Source organism: Microtus pennsylvanicus, chromosome 7 (assembly GCF_037038515.1).
Source record: "Microtus pennsylvanicus isolate mMicPen1 chromosome 7, mMicPen1.hap1, whole genome shotgun sequence".
In the NCBI taxonomy this organism is placed as follows: Eukaryota; Metazoa; Chordata; class Mammalia; order Rodentia; family Cricetidae; genus Microtus; species Microtus pennsylvanicus.
This window is the reverse complement of record NC_134585.1, coordinates 75,746,731-75,773,003: the sequence shown is the minus strand read 5'-3', so window position 1 is coordinate 75,773,003 and position 26,273 is coordinate 75,746,731. Positions and strand designations below refer to the sequence as shown.

Genomic DNA, 26,273 nt, shown 5'->3' with positions numbered 1-26,273 from the left:
ATGGGAGGATTGTGATACTTTGTTTTCATTGGAGGATTGTGATATCTTGTTCTCATAGGAGGATTGTGATACCTTGTTCTCACTGGAGGGCTAGGAATTCTTCCTGCAATGAGAATCTTCTCTTCTCAGCCCACTTTCTTTCTCTCCTTAACTGATCTTATCAATAGGCTTGAGGTTCCTAGGTGTGCCTCTGAGTGACGGGTTAAAACAAATCTATGACATATTTTGCTTTTCTCTGGAAAAAAGTCAATAGACTTTAGTTTCAACAATTCTTTCTTAAGATGAGCGAAAAAGTGCATAGGTGTTTATATTGAATTGAAAGACAAACATGTGGAATCTGATTCTTAAAAATGCAGTATCTTCCTGGGCCCAGTGAGATGACTGGGAGTAAAGACATTTGCTGCCAAGCATGACAGCCTGAGTTTGATCCATAGGACCCACAGGACAGAAGGAGAGATCCCATGCCCACAAATTGTCTTCTGATATCCACATGCATGCAACAGCATACACACACAGTGCCATAACATTATATATATATGTATATGTATATATATATATACACACACACTCACATGAACACATACATGCATACGTGCACATACATACACAAAATCAATAAAATAAATAAAAAGAATTAAAATAGCATCTTCTGTATCCATGAATGGCAGTAAGTATGACCTTCACTATGATAGTGTACAGTTGCTGATTTTGAGTTACTATAATGCCATTAGCTTATATTGATAACATCAAGACCACATTCATTTCTTCCCTATAAATATTACTGATTTGTTCTTTTATGTTGTGTCTTGACTACTTACACAGATACTGTTAGTTTCTCCAAGAAATTTGAAGTATCATTTCAGAAAACTTTGGCATCAGAAAAAAATACAGAACTAGAGATCAATATAAAAACAGTTTTTGTCACTATTTATTTTAAGTGAATAAAATTTTAAATTTGTAGTTTTTCATGAATGGGTGTGCTTAAAAACATTCTTTTAAATCCTCTTGAAACTATTTTTGAGTTCATGATCACATAGGATGTACTTAAAAACTCAGAAGTATCCTTTTATTCATGTTGCTTTTCAAAACGATGTTTCAGTGTTTGATGAGGACCTTCTTTTCTTCAGGACACAGACAGTGGCACTTAGAATAACACAGACAACTGCAAGGGAGCCGACCACAGACAGCACGATAGTGGAGACACTAACTCCAGACTGTGGACTTTCACCAGGACTCCCGGGACTGTCAGGACTCCCGGGGCCGTCAGGACTCCTGGGGCCGTCAGGACTCCCGGGACCGTCAGGACTAGCATCTGCTTGAGGGATGAATAGTGTTACTTGTGCGATGTTGGACAGTTCTGAACTCAAATCGCTTTTGTCGACACTTTTCATGGCAATGAATATGTAGGTTGCATTTTCTTCTGAGATGTTTTCTGGTTTGAAGGCAAAGGTTTCCTTGGAGTTGGCCTCGTTTGGTAACAGGTCAGTGGTATTCACTTGAAGAGCCTCATCAAAATTGTTTCTTAGGGCAGTAATATTTTCACTTATTCTTATGATATACTGTTGAGCTAAGAGAAATGCTATGGGTTAGTTGCTGCATCTTACCATGTTAAATTTCTTTGTAGTTATTCTCAAAAATATTTAACATGTAAAGTATGCTCATATCAAAAGTCTTACCCATTTTTCAATAAAAACTGTCTGACTTTTAATCACTTGCATGAAAAGCAAGATCTTCTTAATAAATTATAAAGTATCAGATCATAAAATTCCCACTTGGCTGAGTTCTCAGTGAGAAATCACTCTCTCTGTAACCTGTCTGCTATTGCATCACATTGGACACACCTCACCTGAGTCAAACCTGCATGACTCTTTGTTCTTACCTTTTCCAGTATCAAAATCATCTCCCGGTGCTGTCCATGTTAGGCTGATCTCTTCCCCATCAAGCGTGGCCTGAAGGTCTGTGATTTGACTTGGGGGGTACAGGTCAGGCAAAGGACCAGATGGAACATCAGATACGATAAATGCACCTCCAGATGCTGCTCTGCTGAAATTCTCCAGGACTGGCTGAGTAGCCTCTGTCGTTTCAGGTCGTGGTGGGTTCCTTTCAATTTCACCTGCATTTAAAATTCTCTAGTTTAAACTGCATGAAACTGAGCTAGTGTTTTTGGAGTTAGGTCAATCAACTTCCTGACCCTACCTGTTTTTCTTTTTTTCTTTCTCTTTCCCTTATATAGCTGGATTTTATTATGTGCTACAATCATAAGCATTCAATTAATGGGAAATGTCTTCCTCCAGAATCCTTACCAAGATGTTATCAAATAAAATTGGACAACAACTTCCTTTGAAATGAAAACTTCACTGAATGAGAATGCTATGTAATTTGTTATATGAATTAACAAAACAAAATAAAAATAAATCCAAAACCAAACAAGGTGGCATTAAGTTTAGGCTAGCCTCAAATGCACTTAAGTAGCCAAGGTTAACCTTGAAATCCTTGTCCTCCTGTCTCTGTCCCCTAAGTGATGGGGTCACAGGCGTGTGTCACCATGCCTCACTAGTATAAGCCTTAAGAAAAGTATTGCTTTATTCTCAAGTCATTTCCGATTAGAAACGCGTCTAGAGAAATCAATGCCAGTTCTATCCTTGACACTCAGATGACATCCTTCCTTCCATGCTGGACGTGATAAGGAATGATGCTCCTGATTTACTCCATTGCTTAAAAAGACCCCCAAAGTCACAAGATAAGGAGCAAGGAAAGGAAAACTTAAAACCATTGAAGCTCATGGAACCCAGAGGACAGATTTTCCCACTGGCTGGCACTGCAACTCGTAGTCCAATGGGCTGCTTCCTTTGTCCTGAGCTGAAAGGTTAACACATCGTTGTTGACATGGAAGGGTGTTCCACACTAACCTAATAATAGCTGATAGGTTTTCTGTGTCTACTGTTTGTGAGACTTATATTGAGTTAACTCAGAGACAATTATATGAAGATCTCATTCGAGAAATGGGGAAAGACACATTTTGAATTGTAAAATGTTTGGAGCCTCCATCATATCAAATTGCGAATATTATTCCCTGGGTTTATGATAATGTGAGTTACTTACCATTCACTACCCAGCCCGGGATGTAGGCGGCTCTACTTGACAGATGCCGTAAGCTTTTCCTGGCAGAATTTGTTCCTCCGTCAGCCCGCACTTTTAAGCTGTATATTCCATTTTCTGAATAAGCTGTGAAGTACCTGGAGTAGACGCCATCATCCTTGAAAGTATCAGCCCCTTGTTAAAGATATAGAGAAATAAATTACAATCATGGTAACAAATGAGGAGCTTGTGTATCAGCCCCTTGTTGAAGACAGAAAGGAGTAAATTACAGTCATGATAACAAATGAGGAGCTGGTGTATCAGCCCCTTGTTGAAGACAGAAAGAAGTAAATTACAGTCATGGTAACAAATGAGGAGCTGGTGTGCTTTCCAACCGCACATGGGCTGCTATGGGCATATTCTTGACCCTCATTTACTATTTCACATTTGAATGGAGTATATTTCCCTCATGCCCTGCCTAAATAATACATTATTGAATTGTATATCCTTTGGAATGAACACATCTGCATTCATGTAACACACTTATGCACAATGATAATTGCATGTATATAATAAATATTTAACATTTATTTTTCTATGTCCTACAAATGTATACAGAGGCCATAGACTCTTCTTACAATTTCTCTGCCAATTGGTTGACTTTCAATTTTCTTAATTATTACTATTATCATTTCAAGGTCCCTGCTACGGTAAATGTATCTTTATGCAAGATTTAATTGTCATCACTTATCATAGGCAACTAAATATACTTATTTTGCTTCATAGTAAATAACTTCTGTGTTTCTTTCCTTTTTTTTTAAAGTCTGTGTTCTCTTGTTCAATTATTTCTCTAGTCCAACATAGGAAAACCCATTTTCCCACTGGAATAAATACTTGGAGGATCTCAGAAATAAGTACACTCATGAAATTATGAGCATTGAAAGTCACCTGATAAGTTGTGAACTGTATTTCCCATTCTAATCAGAAGATGAGAAAATAAGGCTCTTGCATTAGCAGTCTCTGTATTGCTCTAGAAGCCTGGGGATTTTTAGACATGCAAATTTCCCGCACTATCTATGGCAGCACCTCTGCTAAAAAATTCTCTTTTTGGCAAGTCCTTCAGATGATTCCTCTGTATAAAAAAGTGTGATGATGCTTGCATCAGCTATTGTTAGTCAAAGTCTTATTTGTTCTTCCAGTAAAGGCATTTTAAATTAGCTTATTTCCCAATGAACTAAATGCTTATCTTCCTTCAATAAATGAAGCAAGAACCATGCAGTTATATGCAGTGTAGATGGGTTTGTGGGACTGCAAAGAGGTGGGAGGTAGTTGTAGAATTACCATTGCAATTAAAGAAAACATGGAAGTCAATCCAAGAATGTTGGAACATTGCTGCCTGGAAGCTTATCTCAAGAGCTGGGCATCATGGGGCTACCTCCCTCCAGCAGAACTTCCTGTGTCTACGTGCCCTTGTCTGGAGAATGTCACTGGGCCTGGAGGACTGACCTCATCTGGAAACAGCCTCTAACCCAGATGCCGGCCTCTCTAAACCAGATGCCTGACTTACCTTTAGCGTGAACCCTGAGATAGATCCCTGCTAGAAGGCTCTCTTGCTGCACATATGGTAACTAAGACTTGTGCTAGGTAGGAGCTGGATGATCAGAGTGTGCCACTTAAAGCAAATTAGGGTTTGTCTCCAGGCCCCCCAATCCTCTATATTCCTTATATACTGAAATAAAGTTGAGCTGATTCACTGAAGACTGTCTTCTGGAAGCCTGTCTCTGTTCGTGCTCATGGGTCTCATACAAAGCTTTCTTTCACCACTACTGCCTCTGGGGGAGAAAGAGGACCCCCCCACAATGACAGTCAAATATAGCTGAAGACAAAATTGTAAGATGATATATTGCAAAATGCACTGATAGACAACTTTACTAATTCCAGTGTGGACCAGACTGGTTATTTTGTTCACTGACTTCAACACAAGGTTCCATTTACAGAACCCACGGAGTGCAGTGAGTGCCCCACTCACCCTACAGACCGGAGGACAGAGAACAGCCAGCAAAGATCCTAGCTTCCTGCCAGTGAGACCTGGCATCTGATGCTGCAGAGCTAAGTCTTCCTCTATGTGGTGCCTCTACCTTCTTCCGGGTCCTGGCTCTCATGACTAAGTGCTTTGTTTCAGCTGTGGGGACTCACTCTTGCTTCTCTCCCTTTTCCTGTCAGGATGCCAGGTTCTGTATCCCTCCCACAAAATTATTTGTGCATTGTCTTGGATGCTTTGACCATGCTTTCTTGGTGATGCTCCTCCAAGAAGCATGTAACTGGAATTCTTGCTTATGTTCTCAGTCTTCTGCATGAGCCTGTCTTAGCTGGAGACAGGCATGGCCTGCCAAGATTACCAACATGATTTCGGCAGCAGATAACATTTATTGAATGGTTACCAAGTGTGAGACGCTTGCTAAGCACTTTGTAGGACTTACCTGATTGCATTTCCTGCTGTCCTGCTATTCATCTAGAATCTGTCTGTCTTAACTCGTCAGGTTCCCATCTTGTTGTACCCACTGCCTCAGGAACCCGTGACACACTTTGAACTATAAAAATATAGGCTTATCCATAAAAGGCTGCGGCTTACCTGCACCATTGTCCAGCAGCTCGAGCTCTTCGATGATTCCACTATTCGATTCTATGATAGCTGTCACGTGGGCTCCGATGATGGGTGTGTACCCTTGTAGAACTTCTGCATAAACGATCATAGGGCTGGGGAAACTGCCGGTGTCTCTGTTCATTTTAGCATTTACAGTGATGGGTGGCACAGAAGAACTTGCTGCTCGGGAGCTTACTGTAATTGTTAGTATTTCTTGGCTTGATTTGGCTCCAAGGTTGTAAGTCCAAATGCCCGCCTAAAAATTTTGGTGGAAACATGCAGTAAACATTTAGAGTCTGACTATATTGTTTTTCCATTATGTGATTTTAAAATAGATCACAGAAGTTTTGTGGTTTTACAAAGATCTTAATTCTTTGTAAATTGGAAATGGTTCAGACAGGGAGCCCAGATAGTGCTGAGCATGGTGTTCGCCTTCTGTGATTTCTCCATTGGAAAACAGTGTCCTGATAAGTCTGCCTTGCTCTGCCTTCATTCTTTGGCCTCAGTAGCAGAGAGTCTCTGTTTCCACGAGAATCAGTGAGAAAAGACGGCACACCGAATCACACAGACTCTTCATGTTTCTTCCTCGGTGTTCTCAGATACCTCTCCTTTCTATCAACCCATAAATTCATTTTACCTTTACCTGGACATCACAGTTTTTAGGATTTCACAGGTAATGAAAGTATATAAATTTTATTTTCATTTTGAAGATGGTAAAATTGTTGGCAGTCATATTCACAATGACTTTAGGGCCTCTTTGGGAAAATATTAGTTCAGGGTAAATTGAAAAGCTAGTGGCCTACCTGAGCTATTCCTGGGATACTGAAATAGGCCATTTTGGAAGCTGTGTCCATTGTCAAATTTGTGATTTGTGTTCCTTTGGGATCCCATAGAGAAATGCCAGGAGCTGATCTCATCCATGTCACAAGAAAGAAAGTGTCCTTTCCCACGGTGCTGTCAATTACGACAGTGCCATTCAGCCAGTGATTGTTGTCCAGTTTAACTCCTTTACTTTCAAGCTGTTTAAATACAAAACATACAAACAACAATCACAACAAAACTTAATGACTACAGAAGAAAATGGTTTTATTCTTCTGTCTTCTCCAGATAATTCTTTATATTTGCTCTGGAAGTCATCTTACAAATTCTTAACTACCGTAGAGTTCTCTCTTTTCCTCTCCCTCCTTCTCAAAAAGGGTTCTTATGTTGTCTTGTTTGACCTGGTCACCCTATGTACTTCAGGGTGGATTCAAATTCCTAGCATTCTCCTTGTCTCTTCCTAACAACAGATTTGCCATCTTTCTGAAGTCTTCTTTCTATATGACAGCTACAAGGTTAGAAATACAGGGGCTGAAGAAAGGACAGGGTATAATAAGACATTTAAAGGTGAAACATCAGTTGGAAAGTTGAGGCTGTGACCCTGCTATGTGTTCTTAGCTTTCTGGGAGAATGCTCGTGCTGAATTTTGGCATCAGAGGATGCTAAAACTCACAGAGGGTTAGTCTAAGCTATGTGTATATGTGACATGCTTACTTATCTGGCTGATGACCCAAAAGACAACACTTGGGGTAATTAGAGTATTTTAATTGAGGCAGAGTAAAGGCTTCCAAAGAAAAAGATAGGTAAGAGTCTGGGATAGGACACTTGTCTAGCGCTTTGGAGACTTTAGGTTCAGTTCCTAGGAAGACGTAAAAGACAGTTGAGACAAGCTCTCTTGGATAGATTGTTAAAGAGAAATCTTTAAGTAATTTTTTCCACACAAGATTGAGGGTGAAGCATTGCACATGGAGTTTGTTCAAAAAAAGGAAAACTGGTTGTGAAGGATAGAATCCTGGGAAGAGAGAAAACAAAAGCCAGGTCTTTCTCTGAGAGAAGACATAAAGGAGTGATTCATCTTTGTTGAAAGCTCTTAGCTGAGGAGAGTCAACATGTTACATTATTTTTAAAATCACAAAATTGCAATTGCATGTTTATCATGTAAACATAATGTTTTGAAACATTATAAATGGGCCAAGAGCTATTAACACAAGCATTTTCTCACTTCACATTGAGAACACTTAAATTCACTTTCTAATCTATTGCACCAAATATGATATGCATGCTATCTATTATAGTAGTCACTATGCTTATATAATACATCTCCTGAACTTATTTCTTACCTAACTGAAAGTTTGTATCTATCTCCTAACATCTCTCTGATCCTCACATCTTACCAGTTGATGCTTATTATGGTTTTTATTCTTTTCTATCAACTCAGCTATTTTGGATTTCAGGTATACATGAGACCAGACATCTCATCGTTCTATGCTTGGCTTATTTCACCTAACATGACGTCTTAGGCTATCTAGCTTCACCCATGTGTGTGCTTCCTAGGGGTGTCATTTTAGGAAGAATAGAATGTATCATTTCTACTCCATCCCAACCTCAACCCCAAACAGCTTCAGCCCTAATAGAAAGAAAATTCTTTCAAGCATAACTCTGTTGCCTAAAATTTTGGTCCCAGGTTATGCAGGCAAGACTTTAAATTTGGAGTAAATTTCAGTGTGAATGTCACCCACACATTTTGCCTCTTCATCAGCAAGTCTTGGAAAACAAGGTCATTTTGGTCCCACAATGGCATTAGGAGAAATGAATGTGGGGCACAGTTTTTCCTTTGTATTCCAAGCACCACCACCAAACCCAAATTCCCATCGACTCAGACGATTGTACCATGCTTCCAGCTGGTCCCCGTTTACCTTTGTTATTTTCACCCATCGTGTGTATGAATACAGCTTGGCTTTGAAAATTTCTACCTTCTTTTTCTTTTCTCTATTTAAAAACTTACCGCAGGTATCTCAAGTGAGAAAGAAGGAATTAATCTCTACTCTTTCTACACATTAAAAAAGCCACAGCCTAAAGTTTTGAACATATCTTATCTATAAATGTCTCCTTTTGCATGGTTTCACGTGTTCTGCCCTTGTACCTTTTCTTGGTTATGGCAAAAACAACCATAAAACCTCTAGGGATGGGAAAACACTGACCTGAATTGACTTCTGGGTGACATCAGCATTTTCTGAGGTAAGAGCTCCAAAAGCATCCATGAGACCATTGTTCTGGGCTACATCTGTAGAAACTTCAAACGAGCCTCCTACAATGTGAATGAGTAAGTTTTTTTTTGTTTTTGTAGAACACATGTACTTATCACATTTTAATGATTAACAAGGTAGCAGTTAAAATAAAGTCAAAGTTTCCATATAGATCAAGTAAATTGTCAGAAAATCGTTAAGATCATCTCTGAAATGTTAATTGACTATAATGCATCCTAACTGTGAAGCAAAACCCACCTTATCGCCTCAGTATAGAAACCTCTGTTGAATGAGGTTTGTCATTTTGTTGTTGTTGACAATGAAAGGCGCTACAGTTGTGCATATTTAAGCTCACAGATTTTATACAGTTCTTTAGAGGAATTATTAACCCTTATCTACATCATTTAGATTTTTTTTCAGAAGAAAATGGATTAGAAGCAGAGAATTGGAAAGACGAAAGTGTTGCTGTATTGAGGTATCTTGCCAACAACTGGAGCTGTGGAGATGAACTGACAAGCAGTGGGGACAAGTTCAAAAAAGCACTATTGTTGGTTAGAGTATTTGTGACAAAATAAATTGTATAGATGGCCATAAAAGTGTTTGAAGTGTTAGGAATTTGTATAGCAAGCCACAAAAAGCAAGTGTATATATATCTGTTACCATGAAAGTTAAATCAGTGTAGTAATTGATACTTGTATTATTGGCTCTGCATTCTCTACTGTGTTTAAGAAGGTACTAGAAGTATGTAATCAGTTTCCATCACATATTAAAATAGCAGTCACCACAGTTAACGCTTATCAAGAAATTTTGTATTTTCTCATTGCCTTTTGTTCCTGGGGAAAAAAAAAAACCCAGACTTTGTTCAAGTCCCAGCTTGGAAACCTCCACTTTTACAACATGTTGGGAACATGGAAGGCTTGTTTGCCTCAGTTTAACTCTATTCTATGCTTTTGCTGTTATGAAGGAGTGTAACCCATATGTTTGGATTGACAGTTTCATGTGTTTTTCCAGTTTATTGAACTATGAGGTAATGAGGACAGAGGTTATGTCTGTTTGATTTTGTTCTCCAATTCCTGGCCTGACTTTTGCAGAATGAAGCTTAGAAGACGTGGTTGAACATCAGTTCTATATTCATATACAGCAATTGGAAGTCTGTAATATGGAGATCGTGTTTCACCTGTTAGAATGCTCATGTTTTTCACAGCGTCCTCATACTTTGGTCCCAAGGCAATGAAGTGAACTACGGATCCACTCTCTTTCACCTCATCAACACACTCTTTCGCAGTGCTGTCCTCCCCATCACTCATCAGCACAATGTCAGCTCCATTGATTTCGAAACCTCCATTTTTAATTACCTGCAAGCATAATTCAGAATACCATTATTATACTAGATCAGCTATCCTGATGGAGAATTTACAAAAAGAAGTTGAATAGAAAAAGTGTAAGAAAGAAGAGATAATTTCTATTTTAGAATCATAGAATTTATACACAATGGTCCTGGGAGAGCACAAACATATTATTTTTCTGTCTCCTAAATACAGGGGATATCTGTTCAACTGAAAGATAGGTGGGCTCAGGCATCATGAAAAACTCCCATGACTAAATGACAGAGGCATCTGAAAAACCAAGCAAATAGATATTCAAAATATGGACTGCATTTTATTCCCCTGATACACTCTGAATAAGTCCACAGCATATGCACACACAGCCAGATGCAATAAATATCAATGTTAAGAGGTGATAGATTCTGGCAGGTGGTGGCGGCTGGTGAATCTCTGATCTGAGGCCAGCCTGGTCTATATTTCAGGACAGCCTGGGTTACAAAGAGAACCTCTGTCTCAAAAATCAAAAGACAAAACAAAGCAAAAATGGTGATGGACTCCAAATTAGAAATCTTTTGGATACTTAAATAAATGTTCTAAGCATGTTGAAGTGAGAGTTATTTACATTTATTTGAGACAGGGTCTCATGTTTCTCATGCTATCCTCAGATGATCTAGCCAAAGATGATCTTGAATTTCTGATCCTTCCCAGTGCTAAGATAACACATATCAAAGTTTCTCTTTTTGGTGTGTGTTTTGTCGCAAGCCTTTTAAGATTATTTATGTCAAAATGAGGAGGCAAGTAAGAACAGCAGCTTCACAAGAAAGGCCCTAAAAGCAAAACAGATAACAAGATACATTTGCAGTAGATTTTCACCTCGAATGCACGTCGGATTCCACTGCAGATGGAGGTCCCTCCACCGGCACTTGAAGGCAAGAGTTCCTGAAGCTTGCTTCTCTCAGCATCACTGTTTATTTGGATCATCTCACTTTTAGTAGTGGCCTGGCTATTAAAGTCGACCATTCCTACCCAGGACCCATCTTCAATGATCTGAATTAGAAAATATTGTGCTGCTTGCTTCAGTCGATTGAGGCGATCAGAAATCTGATTGAAAAATGATAAGGAGAAAAAACCTAAGTGATTTTCAGTTGGATGGTAAGGGCAGACCTCATAAAAGGGGTGCATGAAGTTTATTGGCAAGAATGGTCTATAACTATTAATTTGTACTGTCAAAGAAAGCAATTGTAATTTTTTAACTGGTAAATATATGAAGTGTGGTTATGTGTAGCATGGGACACATAAGAAGGGGTTCCCAGTCGCTAACTCCCCAAGTTAAAGGTGCAGCTTGCATTGCCACTAAGGCAGTGACTCTCATCTTAGTGGCACAATTCCCACTGTAGCCACTCCTGTTAAAATTTATAACCTACGGTTCAAAACCCCAATCAGACTTTCCTGGTCTCCAAACACAGCTGGACTGACCAATTCAGGACGGAGCAGTCTCCTCAAGGGTGAAATTTACCTGAGTTCCAGGTAATTCTGAGAAGGTCGGTCTGCCCTGTCACCTTCTGCTAACCTTCCCCCACTGCTTCTCCTCCAGTGGGCTGACTGTGTTGGCTTTTTGCTAACTCACCAGCAATCATCTCTCTTCACTAGATGAATACCCGGAAGGCACACTTCATGCATTTATTTTCTCTAGATCCTCCTTGCAACCCATACCCAAATTTGCTTGGGACCTTCTTGAACCAAATCACAACAAAGCCCCTACATATCCAGAGCTTTGCTCTACCTGCTTCTCTGTTGTTTTTGTCGTCTTTCTTTTCTGTTTTTTATTACGTTTGGTTTGTGTGGTGAGTGTGTGGCTGTCCAAGGATACTTGTGCCACAGCACACATGTCATGGAACACACGCAGAGGTTAGAGGGCAACTACAGTGAGTCAGAGCTTACCTTCCACATTTGAACCAGAGTTTGAACTCAAGTCGTTAGGCTTAGCTGCAAGTGCCTTTACCCACTGAGCTGTTTTCTGCCATTATTATTATTATTATTATTATTATTATTATTATTATTATTATTATCTTCATCCCACCAGCCCAGTTTTGCCTTTAACTTGGATCTACTAGTACCCTGTCTGGAGTAGGCTCCTCATCTTTGAATCAGCAATCTCTTCTCTTGTAAGACATTTCTAGGACTACTCACGTGTGAGACTTCTGAGCATTCTTCTGTCTTTCACAAACCCTCGTGTTATTGAGGCTCATTTCACCAATTTCTATTGCTCTTTGCCCTTTCAGCAACCACCTTCCCTTATCCACTGAAGCTTTAATTTCTGCTTTATCATGCCCGTCCCTCTGCCACTGTGCAGTCATTCTGAATACTTTATCACATGACATCTGATTATTGTGTTTCTTGTCCATTTGGGCAGCTATCTGTTGGTCACACATATGTTATGAACTCCAGATTGGATGTGGTTCAGGGTCCTAGTAGAATTCTTGCTCTGACTGGGAGAGGCAGATGCAGTATTGATAAAATATTCAGAAGCAGAGATACGCAAAAGGATCAGCAGCTATACAGTACCCTAAGAGTCCAGTCCTTCTCCTGCCAGAAACTAGCCTCTCTCCTAAGTTTTAGATGGCAGGATTGACGTAGGCAGATAGGAAAGGGTGAGGGGAGAGAAAACATTATTAGAATATAAAAATATCTGCTTGTTTGGTTTGCTTTCTGAGACAGGCTCCCACTGTGTAACCCACAGACATTGAACTTCCCTAGTCTCCCAAATTCTAGTATTACAAGAACATACTTCCACAGCTCAGCCAAAAGGAACTATGGACTTCTCAAGAACATGCACCTCTGTTTTCAAAGTCTAGCACAATGCCTGCTATTCGGTGCCTGATAACAGAGTAAAGGAAAGACTACATGGAGCCATTTGTTCTTCACGGTGATGCTGTTCTTTTTATGTCTGAGGAGAGCACTTGAGCAGCTGGGAAATAACAGGATACCATGTTAGGCATTCTGCTCATTGATCTTGTTGCTTGAGCTGAACTGGAGTCTAAGCACACACTAATATACAGCAGTCTCATTTTTCCCTCGTGTGGAGGATCCATGGTTAAAAACAATGTTATTTCAATATCGTGTTCCCACTAAAGGGAATTCCTTAGGTTAGCTGATCTTAGATGCCTTTCTCTAAGCAAAATATTTTTTCAATATCTTTCAGGTTATGATCTCAGGAAGTAATAGTACTTTATGACATCATACAGTTTTTAAAAATCCACATAACAAGTAGTGTTGAGGGTTTTTTTGTTTTGTTTGTTTGTTTTTTGTCTTTCAGTTATCCCCATTCCTACCCTACAAGACAAAATGAGCCATGAACTTACAGTCATACTACCAGACACATCAAGAACGAGGCACGCGATTCTCTCATGGATTTTCAGCAGCGAGAAGGTGGGTGGAGAGGGTGGCGTGTCCATGGGCACGTTGTCAATAAAATCCTCGGAACTGCTGATTACGTCCCATGTGCTTCTCTGATTGCACTTTTCATTATGTAGACTTGGAGCCTCTTGGTTATGGTTTTCATCTTTGCAGAATTCAGTCACCTAAAAATGTAGTAAATGTAGAAAATTACTATTTCATGTACTTAAAAAACGATCTGAAAAATAAAGCGAGTGTATGTTCGGAGTTAGAATGTCAAAGTAACTAAGCTAGAAAAGTGGCAGTAGTTGATTCTTTGCTAAGGTCCAGGACCTCACTAGCCATGGAAACTGGTGGTGTTGACAGTACCAGGCTTGACTCAAATCCAATTAGACAGCCGTTGGCCGCCACCAACCTGTTGAGTGACATTATTGCACCTTTATGCTTATCTTGCCATGCTGGTCACTGTCCTGGCTCATAGGTGTTGCAGTTGGAGAACTGTTTAATTGCTTCCCTCCCTTGGCAACTTGCATAGTTTTTTTCTGGAACCATAGATGTTAGACCACAGGAAAGAGGCTCTTAGGTTAGAATCAGCTTAGGTCATCTGAGTTCTATGCTCTAAATGTGTGGTGTATTCAGGAATAGGGGCTAATTATCAAGGTCTGAAATGTAATCAAGGGCTGCATCAGTAATATATTTATTGGGCTGCCCTGACCAACCACATGGTACTGGAGTTCTTGTTAGTCTGTGGTTCATGTGTAGCGGCACTGCTAGCCCATGTCTTAACCCCTCCTCTCTCTGTGTGTATGTGTGTGTGCACATGTGCTTAGAATCTTATATAAATAAAAATATGAAATAATATGATTTCTTGAGTCTTAAACAACCACGGTGTGACTTGTCTCTTGTCCCTCATCCTTACATCCACAGATAGATGTAGTGGTACTTCATCAAAGGAGTCTCTTTTTACAATAATAGGGTCCATCCCAAAATCCACAATTAGATACAATGAAGAGATCAACAGATCTTGTGGATCCCAGCCCCAATGGATACATCTACATCACAGCTCCTGCATCTATTGTTGTTGAATATTTAACTATGTAAAGATGTGTTACATTTGTCTATGTTGTGGAGTATTACTTTAACTGTGTAAAGGTGTGTTACATTTGTTTCGGATGCATTTGTTTAATTATGATGATGTGTTGGTTTGTTTCACTTTGCCTGCCTAATAAAGAGCTGAATGGCCAACAGCTAGGCAGACAGAAGGATAGATGGAGCAGGCAGAGAAAATAAATAGAAGGAGAAATCTAGGCTTGAGAAGAATGGGAGAGAAGGAGAAGAGAACAAGGGAGAGAGGTACATGCCTGGGGCAGAGTCAGGTAACTGACAGCCAGATATGATATGGAGACAGTGGGAAAGTAAAGAAGAAAGAAAGAGAGAGAGACAGAGAGACAGAGAGACAGAGAGAGAGAGACAGAGAGAGAGAGACAGACAGAGAGAGAGAGAGAGAGAGAGAGAGAGAGAGAGAGAGAGAGAGAGAGAGGAGAGGTAAAAAAGTTCCAAGGCAAAATGTAGATAAAGAGAAACAGGTTCAGTAACAAGAGCTAGTAAGAAAGAAGCCTAAGCTAAGGTGAGCATTCATAACTAGTAATAAATCTCCACGTCATGATTTGGGAGCTGGTTGGTGGTCCAAAAGAAAAAGCTTGCTATGATCAGGGAATATTTTGAAAAGGAGGTAGGTAGATTGTAAGATTATAAGAGTCAGAATACCTGGAAGTCTGCGGAAGTCTCTACTAGAAATGGCCGCATAAACAAGACCCAGACAATGGCAACTTCAAGGGATGTGAATGTGGATGTGGAGGACCCAGACTTTCAAGGGCCCTACCTCTAGTCAAAGAACCACAGGCAACTGGTGGTTTCTGGGAGTATTAAAAACTTATTTTTTTTCAAAAACAAGTCAGGTGGTGGTAGCACACACCTTTCATCTTAGCACTGAGGAGGCAGAGGCAGAGGCAGGAGGATCTCTGTGAGTTTGAGGTCAGCCTGGTCTACAGAGTGAGTTCTAGTACAGGCACCAAAGCTACACAGAAAAACCCTGTCTCGAAAAACCGAGAGAGAGAGAGAGAGAGAGAGAGAGAGAGAGAGAGAGAGAGAGAATGTATTTAACAAATATGCATTGCTGAAGTGAAATATAATTAACACTGAAGTAGATTTAATATTATAATAGCTAAGAACAATTAGCTAAGTATTAATGTACAGAAGTGCTAATAATATATAATAGCAGATGAGTACTTACCGTATATATGAGAATATACTTATTTCTCATGTCATATTTAAGATCAACTATATCTCAGGTGGTAGAGTGCTTGCCTAGCAATGTAAAGTGCCTTATTTTCATCTGAATCATCGTTATAACTCTAAGATGAATGAAATCAGACAAGTCACTCTGACACAGTGACAGGCGTACTTACAGATTCGATGCTTTGCATGTACATTATGGATGCCTTTTCTGATTGATCTTTATCAAGAAAGAATTGACAGTCTCTTTCATATAACTTCGTGGTGGAATTAATTCTGCAATTTCTGTACGTACAGCTGTCTCCTTGGCATCTTTCGACCTTATTCATACCGGTGATACCTAGAGTACACCTAGAAATATAGATGTGAATCTTAGAGATAGCAGGCATTTATTTGAAAAAGTGGTCCTGCTCACACTGAGTTTGTGATACAGTATTTCTTTTGTATCTGCTATGACTTTCCCACACTGATGGCAAAGGTTAAGGAGGGCATCACAAAACTACATGTTCTCTGGTTATTCAAGGAGTATCATTTTATCCGGAGGAAAATGTGGCTGGAATCAGAGTGAGGTACTACCAAGAAAGGCAATGGAAGAAAGAATGATAGGTTTGTGTGTTATTGCATGGGGTGGGCATAGGTGGCAGCGATCCTAACAGACAGACCAGGCTTTAGCTGCAAGTCATTTCATCTGCTTGCAGTTCAAAGCCAGCAAGAGAATTGTAGACTTAGTCATTTAGGGAAGTGCATAAATATGCCCATGCCACTATTGTTCCAAAACTGAGGAACATAATAATGCCATCCATATGACCAGTTGTAATGATATCCTGTAGCAGAAATGACATGTAGCAGCATCATGACAAAAACAGAATATACCCAATACCTTCTAAGACTTGGCGTGGGGCTTCTGCGGCAGGTCTGCACCTTTCACCTCACCCCCTTCTCTGTGACAAGAACTTCAAACCAGGGGGATTTCAAAAGTGATGACGATGCTGTCACTAAGTTTTAAATTCATTTTCTCCAACTGTTCTGATCTCTTAATTTCAGAATCAGGATAATGGCCTGTTATTAGTTATGATGCTACACTGATATTTTAAAATGATCTCCATAAATCTCAAAGAAGTTCTGAATTGGCCCCTTGCAGTTGCTTGACTTCTCACCCAGCCCACATTTCACTCATTATGTAATGTAAATAACTTTGATATCTCAGCATCTACCTGGTCTGGATGAGTTCTGGCATCTATGGGAGACATGTGTAAATAAAATATGTCCAATAGCCACGCAAATGCTTGACATTGACATTGAAGCTATGGTTTTTTGTTTTTTTGTTTTGTTTTGTTTTTCCCAAGAAAATGTTTCTCTGTGTAGCTTTGGAGTCTCCCTGTCCTGGAATTCTCTCTGTAGACTAGGCTAGTCTCGAACTCACAGAGATCTACCTGCCTCTGCCTCCCGAGTGTTGGGATTAAAGGTGTGCGCCACCATCACCAGACTCAAAGCTATGTATATTTTACAGTTATCATCTTCAAGGATAATGGTCTAAAATAAGCGTAAAACAGGCTTGGAATATTGCATCTGCTATGTGCGTTGGGACAAAAATGAATGCTTGTCATTGCAAAGTAATATAGGGCAATTAAAAGCCTATTTGTGAGGTCATTCCAGGGTACTTAGGAGTCATACCTTGTTGCTTCAATTTTCTTTGATGAAGCGGCATAGTATGGCTTCTCTTCATTGTACTCATCAAATACTCCCCAGCGAAGATGGGCCCATTCATGGACAAACAGCCTTCCTATAAGAAAAAATTTCAAATACATGATCATAATTCAAGTGGAAAATTTCATATCCCCAAAATTTCTGGGTCAGAGAGGATAGCTCAGTGGGTAAACGTACTTGCCATCAACCCTGACAAGCTGAGTTCAATCCTTGGACCCCATGTGGTAGGGGAGAGAACTGACTCACAAGTTGTCCTCTGGTACTCCTAAACACACACACACACACACACACACACGCACGCACACACACACACACACAAGCACACACATACACACACAAGCACACACACACGCACACACACACACAAGCACACATAGGCACATACGCGCACACACACACACAAGCACACACACACGCACACACACGCGCACACACACACAAGCACACACATACACACACACGCACACACACACGCACACACAAGCACACATAGGCACATACGCACACACACACACACAAGCATACACACAAGCACACGCACACACACATGCACACGCAAGCACACACATATGCACACACAAGCACACACACATGCACACACACACATACACACACAGACTACATTTAGGTTTAGATTTTCTGTACCTCTTGAAGTTTATATTTTGTTTATAAAAGGATTTTGTAGTAAATGATATTACATTTTTGTATAGGATACTAATTTTTAATTACACATCATGTTAAATCAATGGAACATTAATAGAACATAGGCTGCAGTCACACTAAACTAGGATTTGACTTTCAGTTCTTGGGGAGCCAAAGGTCTCACAAGTTTTAATGGTTTAAGGCCAACCCGGTCAACACCCTAGTCATTCTACTTTATAGCTATTTTGAGAGTGCAATTTTAGGAAAGATAGCCTGAAAATGCCCCTGAAGGGGTTGGCAATGAAAAGAGACTGAGATATGCTATTATAGATTATATCGAAAGGAAAAGTAAATCACTTGTTTAATGCCGCCCAGCTAATAAATAGAGCAACCTGGACTTAGATATAAGCCCTTCTTCTCCAGGGTCTGTTTATTTAATCTGAGTAAAGAGTTGGTTGTTGGCAAGTGTGTAATGTTTAAGCCCCACCTGTAGGTCCATATTCAGCTTCTTTTTTCCCCAGCACAACGTCGGGAGTGAAGTGGATGTATTCTCCTCCCTCTCCACAACCTGTGAACTGCCGGGTGTATGGTTCATCTCTGCCTGGGACGGCAGGGGGTGCAACTTTAACATCTGCCTGAGAATGTTTAAAAATACCGTTAAAACTTGAAGAGCAGAAGAAACAAGTTAGAAAGACTACGAATGAATCAATTTGTGCCCAAACTACCAAGCAGCAGAAAGCATTCTCTCTCTCTCTCTCTCTCTCTCTCTCTCTCTCTCTCTCTCTCTCTCTCTCTCTCTCTCGGTAAAGAAAAGATTGACACTTACATGTGCGTAGCTCTCCTGTCTTGGCCTCCGGTACTGAGGTTTGTTTCCCCAACTCTCAGGAATTAATATTGATACATTTTTTAAATAAAATCTTTTTTCCGTGGCTTCAAACAAGTACGTAGATGCTTCAGTCACCATTTTCTATTATCAAAAGGAAAAGGAACACGTAAAGGAATATGTATGAAACAGCCAAGCAAGGGTGGTGTCATGCTGCAGGACCTCATCAGGCATTCTCCTAAAGCAGTTACTACAAAAGTAAACCATTCATCAAGACCATTCAGCAGTGGTCTCTGCCCACACTTTATCCTGTCAATCCCAAACTTGCTTCACCCTGTGCTTAGAAAGGCTCCCATCTGCAAGGATGGCTAGTTGCCTGGTGATTGCAGTAATTGATTCATATGAATATACATATATATTAGAGTCATTTATTTGGTTCTAATTTTGTGTTATCACTTTCCGGATGACTTATAGAATGCTCTGAAGCCCAGCGACCTTACTCTTTAATGGACACAAGTCTGGAATGAACTAAGAAATATTCTAAGACTGCTTGATGTCATTCCTGATTTCAAGAAACTTGAGTCAAAAACATCTTTTGCAGATGAAAGCGAAGGAAAATAGTCCACAGGAGTCCTCAGGATGGGACTCTCCGTACTCCTGGAAGGGCTAGGAACACTGCACACTTGGAGGGAGGTGCAGTGGAAAATTCTAAAGCACAGAATTGTCGCCCTGCTACCAACATGAAAATACATGATTTTCCTCAGTATCAAAGTCACTATGATTTATTAAAAGAATTTCTCTTTACAGAGTTCCTGTCTAATAAAGGTAAACAGTAGGTGAAAACCACCCAAGGCAACCTATTCCTTACAACCAGAGCTCTCAGCGGTAAGTAAAATATAAATAAATATAAAAGAAAGGAAAATAAGTAAAGGTAAAAATATCCTTTCCTCTCAGGAGCCATCTTGCTCTCCACTGCCGTATTTATCAGGGCAGACCCCTCCAGCGCCTCCAGCTTTAACATAAGCCCACATCAGAACTGCTCCTCAAGGCCTCCCTCTTTCCCCCTGCTCCACTCAGAGAGTCCAGGGTTCTGACTCACATGTGTGGCAAGAAGTCAGCAAAGTCATTAGTAAGTCATGAGATGATGAGTCAGAGACTGGAGTTCAGAGAAATGAAGGCCTAGTGCAAGAAGGCTGTGAAGAACTCTAAGGCACGCGGGAAGTTGCTCAGCACCCACAGAAGGACCATGAAAGAATTCTCTCTCTCTCCCTGTTTGCCACTGCCCCCAACATTTTAAAGAGAGATATGTAGTTTGTCATGTTCTGCTGGAACAGGGGGCTCCCTGTATCCAGGAGACAACAGTGTTTTGATGGCTCAAATGGAGTTATGGATTGGACCAGTAGGCTTGCTGTGTACAATTGTGTAGGTTGTGTATTATATAGCCCCAGGGGACTGCATTTCCTGTGGAGTCTCCATGGCCACTGGCTATCTTAGCTAGCAGTGTGTTCTTAGTTCGTGGAGACATGACAGAGACCCTGTAGGTGACTGCTATCTCCAGGGATACCTCAGGTGCCCAATAATGATTCCTCAGAGTTTTCTAATCAGTTTTCTAACCTATGATAGTCCTTCTAAATTCCTCCTCAAAATTCCTACAATGTTTCTGATTTTTAAAAAGTGAAATATCAGTGTTTGCAAATGTGATCATGTTTTAAACCCAGAAGGAACACAAACACAAGGTACAAATCATTGTGTAAGAAGTAGATGATGGCCATTCACAAAATTGCCTGATGATATCGGACTTTGCAAAAGGCCCAGTTTCAAAAACCACTAAACTATAGACATGTTGGCAAAGGACTGCGTTTCTCCTTGTAATGTTCAATAGAAGACCATGCTAAGAATACATTATTTTTTTGTCTCTAAAAATACCTAGCAAATAACCTGTTTCTGAATTCAAAAAAGGTTGAAACTGACCCTTTACCCCCATACACCAAGAATCTTTCATTCAGAGTTCGTTCTCATTGGTTATAGAAAAAGCAATCTTTATCTTTTAGAGCTCAAAGAGTACCAGCAAGTATTATCTCTGGGTTGCAGTGTAGTTTCCAGAATGACAAGAAGGTGCCAAAGAAAATCACCAGAGACAGTCCAGTTCGTGCCCAGTAGGGAGTTCCACGGGCAGCAGTAGGATCCCTAGTGGGCAGGAGCTGAAGACAAGAAGCAGAGATGTCAAGCGACTGGTGGAGCTGTAAGGCCAGTCTCCACATGGAACGCTAGAGTTGGAAGAAACTTCAGCAAACCAATGCCCTCAGTTGCGTGGCCGGGTTCTTCCTCTGTTGTCAACTATCTGGTTGACTCATATTCTCTACACACTCTTGTCTCTGTGTTATCTAAGCATATACTTTACAGCTCATTCTGGATTCAGATCCCTGTCTCTTTGTCCTGGATGTCTGAAAAGCACCTCAATCTGAAACTACACTAAGCTAATTCCTCCCCATCACCCCGGATTTGTCCAGTTCTTTCTTACTCGGAATTTTCCTTCCCAGCTGATGAAAGTTATAGCCAAGTATTTAAGTCAAAGTTGTGAAGTTTTTCTTGCCTCTTAACATTTCCTCCCTACCTGTCCCTTCCCACACATGTAAACCAACAACAATATTGTCTTTGATACACTCAAAACATGTTCAGAGTCATACACGTTAATCATTCCTGCTATCCCATTGTCGTCATCAACATCCCTATTGGCCAGCTACAGCCTAGATCCTTCTGCATCCCTACACTACAACGTTCATACAGTGGATGTGATAAGTGCAAGCCTTCTACAGTTTTAAGTAGTCAGGATGGTCCTAGAATAGACACCAAAGTGTCCATAATTTCCGCTAAGATCTCCTTCATGGATTCTCATATCACTCAGAGGGAAAGCAAAAACATCCTTTTCTAATGGTCTGGATTCTGCCACCGTATGTGACCTTATCCCAGCTCCTTTAAGCCTCCCTTCCTGCTGCTTATTCCCTGTTATTTCCTTGATCACGCAAGATGCTATCACCCCCATGAAGCTCTCATCTCTTCTCTTACTCATCTTGGGTCTGCTCAGATGTCACATCATGACGGAGGGCTTCTCTGGGTATCCTGAAGGAAACAGTTACTAGGCTCTTGCTTACTGCAGCACCCTGCTCTGTCATCCTTCCCCGACTTTGCCACCCATGCCTGCAAACATCACATCTGCTATCCCGCTCACTTCGGTATCAGTGATGACTCTGAAAAAGAATACAAACCCTATAGTTCTTTTTTATTTTAACTTATTTCTCCTCCTTCAAGGATACAATAAGCATGTGTGTGTACACACAAAATAAATAAGTAGATTTCAAAAACAGAACAAATCCAACTTCTCAATTACACACCAGGAAACAAGATCAGAGAGGCCTCTGCTTTGTCTTGGATCGTAGGCTAGAAAACGAAGTCCCTTCTAGAACCTCTAGGACTTTCCTCTAGAGCATTTTAGAGCCTTCATCTCACTCTGCATTCCCAAATCAAGCACACAGTTTTTGACCTTGCCAGGGCACTCAGAGGTTTCCATAGGAACGCTTACAACTGCTATTAACCTTTCCACTCCTCAGAGCGTGAACACAAGCAAGCCCACCTTCTCTTACCTGTATTCCTTCAATTATTGCTTCATCTTCTGGCATAGCAGGATCGATAGCAACAATAACATCCTCATAGCCATTCCCATTCAGCTTCATCAGGGAAGAGTCTGATCCCTGGAGCTGGCACAGGAGAAGGAGGAGGAAAACAAGACCCCTGGAGAGCCCCATCCCTCCTGTCTGGTTTCTCCGAGGCTTCTTCTTTGTGTCTCCTGCCAGGTCTATATATACTCCCCCAAATCACCTGCTGATGATGGAGAGATGCCGACTACGTAAAGGTCAATGTTCACATATGGGAAGTCACTTGGGTAGTTTATGCAATAGTTTTATGATTTGGCAATGGTTAAAGAGTTCAGAAGCATTATAAAACACAAAGTACACTTTCTTCTCAGGACAAAAGATATTGCTTCCTAAGTTTAGTTAATTTCCCAAGTATACACATAGACTTTGTGCTTTCTATAGAATGGGCTCTGAAAGGAAAATCATCATAAAATGAAGAGCAGTGATAACACTCTCTATTTTAATTATTATCTAGACTGTCATCTAAGCAATAATGGTATAAATGAAAAATTAGGGAAGATGAACTTGATGCTCGAAGGCTGTAAAGAGTTTGATTAAATTTAGGAAATTTGATAACTTCAAGTTTTTAGAATAAACAAATAGCATTCCTAGTAATAAAGAAATAGAATTTGTTTTTTATATCATAATTTGCTGGTTATTGTTGAGGGAGAATAAATGATAGAAGATTTTAATTAGTTAATTTTGTTCTCTGACATTTTCATACATGTACTTAATATGTTCTCTTTACTCTCACCGCATCTTCTTCTACCCTCACCCTGTCAACCCCACCCCACTGCTCCCTAAAAGTCCCTTTGCTACACACATGTCTCTTTGCTGTTTTGTGACCCACTCACTTTAACCTGGGCTATCTATGTGACCATGGCTTTGGAACTGTCTGTTGGAGGCTTTTGGACTCATCAGTGGCACACAACTGAAGGTGATGACTGCCCCTCCCTGAGAATTTATCAATAACCAGTAGTTGAGTAGGAAGTGTAGGGTCCCTTGAGCTCCTCCCTGATCTCCGATCGACTGTTGGCAGGCTTAGTTTTGTGTGGCCTCATGCAGGTCGCCACAGCTGCTGTTAAATCACAATTGCAATGGCTGTGTTGTTCTCTGAAGCTATTATTTAATCATTTTCCCTCTCTGCCAGTGCGTTCACTCCTTCTGTCTCCCCTTGTGATGTTCCCTGACTCATTGAAGGGGTGGTATAAATATATATTTTAGGTCTGCACCATCAACCGTCATGTATTCTCAGCACCCTAAGCAGCCAAGAGTCTGCATTCTCTCCAGTCACTGCAAAGGGAGTCTTCAAAGAATAAGGTTTGGAGAAGTGTTTGTTTTGGGGTATGTATAAATATTTAAAAGACAACATGATGCTTCGTCAATTTAGCTAAACAACTTATCTTTGTTAACAATTCTCTCTTGTGCTCACTTGTCTCTCAGATATTTTATTGGATAAATACTAATTTTCTTTGAAGAACCACAAAAGAAATGGATTTTTACTTTTCCATGTCTAATTTATCATGAAAAAGTTTCTTATATCTTCCTTATAGAAAAAAACACAGCAGGAACATACTGTAGAGCCTAAAAGTTGGCCTGTAAACCCCACTTGCCCAAGGACAGAAAACTTCCTGGAGTACAGGGCTGTTGTTCATATAAGATCACAAGTCATGTGTTTTCACATGTAAACAAGGTTGGCTGCCTCAACTGCACCGGATGTGCTTTATCACATGTAGGTGGGAGGCACAGAGGTATGGATTATGTCAGGATGTACGCTTGCCCATGATTGGACGACAGTGGGAAGCCTTGTGGGTTCTGCCTTTATGAGAATCTGACTAACATAACTCAGTGCTGTTCTCTGGGACTCGTGGGAATGGACCTGGCCAGTGCCTGTCTTCCTGGCCAGCATTAAATGACGTTGCTGTAACCAGGCAATTGTGGCTTTGTCTGTCTCGTAGTTTTCAGATTTAACAACACAGTGGGGGATTAGTTTTTAGATTTTTTTAAAAACATTTTAGTCTAGGTTCTTCATTGGTATTTCAAGTGAACAACATCAAGTTCTTTTTATTTATTTTTTTCATACAATATAATTTGATCATATTCTTCTCCTCCCCCAAATCCTCCCGGATTCTCCCTATCTCCTCCCTCACCCAACTTTATAACTTTATTCTCTCTCTCTCTCTCTCTCTCTCTCTCTCTCTCTCTCTCTCTCTCTCTCTCTCTCTCTCTCTCTCTCTGCAACAAGCAAAACATGAAAATCAAAAACAAAGTCATCAAACACCCAAAACAGATCTAATGTGTTTTTGTTGTTTGTTGTTTATCTTGTTGTTGTATCATTTTGGTATGTTTTCTTAACTTACAATTCTTGAGGGAGAGTTAGAAATGTTGATGACCTTGTTTATGTCTGGGATCTACCACCCTGATTTTTAAAGATAAAGGTTACTCACATGCTAAGAGAGTAACAGCAATCTTTCTCTTTGGAATAAGAAAATTTTGAATTATAGTTGAAGTCTCTATGATTTCATTTCTATTTCCTGGAAGAGCTTTTTATCTGAAGGGTGCTGGGTTTTAGTCATCACAACTTAGTCACCATTAACGTGGAATTTGGGCCTTTAAGTGGGTTGGGCTTTACTGTGTGAGGCTTAATGTCCTCACTAAGGAAGCTAACATGAAAATGTTGCCCCCTCTTTTGATTTAACGTCCAGATTTCTCTGCTCTCTGCCCTTTGTTCTCTTCTGTTCCCTGTTGTTGAGTTTTTAAATTCCTGGAGCTCCACTTATTTTCTGTGCTATGAGGCAATGCAGAAGTTCTTTCTTTACCTCCACTCAGACCCGTGAATTCACCCCCATCAGCGTGAGGGAAAGACTTGTTTCCCGAGCTCTGCAGTCTGATACAAGCACAGGGAGACATTCCCTACCAGTCTGAGTGAGGATGGAATGCCTCTGGGGTTTCCATTTCCTCTTCCTGTTGGAGCTCTGTGTTCTGATCAATGTTTCCTACAGTATTAGCCAAGAGGCACAAAACCCCCACTTGGCAAGGTCTCTTTTGGATATAATTGGGCAGGGTGGCATATCTTCTGGCCTGTTTGTCTCACACCTCATGAAATCATCTTATTACAGTATCACTTTCCTTTCTCAAATTCTTCAAGATCTTATCTGTGCTTCGTCTTGGCACGTGCTGTATTTTCTATTAGGAACTCCTTGCAACTTGGTTCTAACTTCTAGTCTCAGTCCCAAATATTAGTGGTAAGGAATTTCTCCGCCCATTGAGTTTATTACATAGCTCATTCACAGTCTATTAACAATTATTTTTGTCATCATTATTCATTTAAATGAACAAATGCACTTTAAAAAAGAGTCACCTATTTTCATCTAATGTGCAGGAATGTTGGGCCTGAATGTATATGTGTGCCTGGTTCCTGCAGAGGTCAAAAGAGGGTGTTGGATTCTCCTGGAACTGGAATTGCAACATGAGTCCTGGGCATTGAACCCAGGTCTTCCGCAAGAGTAGCCATATGCTTAACAGCTGAGCCAACTCTCCGGCCCTGTGCACGCTCATCTTTTTAACCAGCTTTCTCATTCACTTCTGATGAAGAGTCTGCTTTGT

General features: G+C 40.4%; 1 protein-coding gene across 2 annotated transcripts; it reads right to left on the bottom strand.

Annotated features, from left to right (window-relative positions):
- Positions 1 to 899: 899 nt before the first annotated feature.
- Positions 900 to 22,816, bottom strand: Clca4 (chloride channel accessory 4). Of its 2 annotated transcripts, XM_075981161.1 has the most exons (15): positions 22,617 to 22,816; positions 18,979 to 19,119; positions 18,640 to 18,787; positions 17,478 to 17,586; positions 15,977 to 16,154; positions 13,475 to 13,693; positions 10,986 to 11,213; positions 9,965 to 10,142; positions 8,743 to 8,849; positions 6,526 to 6,741; positions 5,711 to 5,978; positions 3,103 to 3,273; positions 1,880 to 2,113; positions 1,308 to 1,567; positions 900 to 1,271 (listed from the first exon to the last, which is right to left on the bottom strand). In XM_075981161.1, exons 1-15 carry the CDS (start codon positions 22,776 to 22,778, stop codon positions 1,083 to 1,085), a joined length of 2,808 nt encoding a protein of 935 aa, XP_075837276.1. In that variant the 5' UTR covers positions 22,779 to 22,816; the 3' UTR covers positions 900 to 1,082. The 2 variants fall into 2 exon arrangements, with proteins under 2 accessions (XP_075837276.1, XP_075837275.1); XM_075981160.1 differs by having other exon boundaries at positions 900 to 1,567.
- Between the last annotated feature and the right edge of the window lie 3,457 nt (positions 22,817 to 26,273).

Bases quoted from the DNA above. Each gene is read 5' to 3' on its own strand.
- Clca4 (XM_075981160.1), bottom strand. From the start codon at position 22,778: ATGGGGCTCTCCAGGGGTCTTGTTTTCCTCCTCCTTCTCCTGTGCCAG. The intron at 10,143-10,985 runs GTGAAAATCTAC...TTATGCTTGCAG, and splicing joins GAATCCGACGTGCATTCGAG to GTAATTAAAAATGGAGGTTT. The intron at 2,114-3,102 runs GTAAGTAACTCA...TTTTAAATGCAG, and splicing joins CCCGGGCTGGGTAGTGAATG to GTGAAATTGAAAGGAACCCA.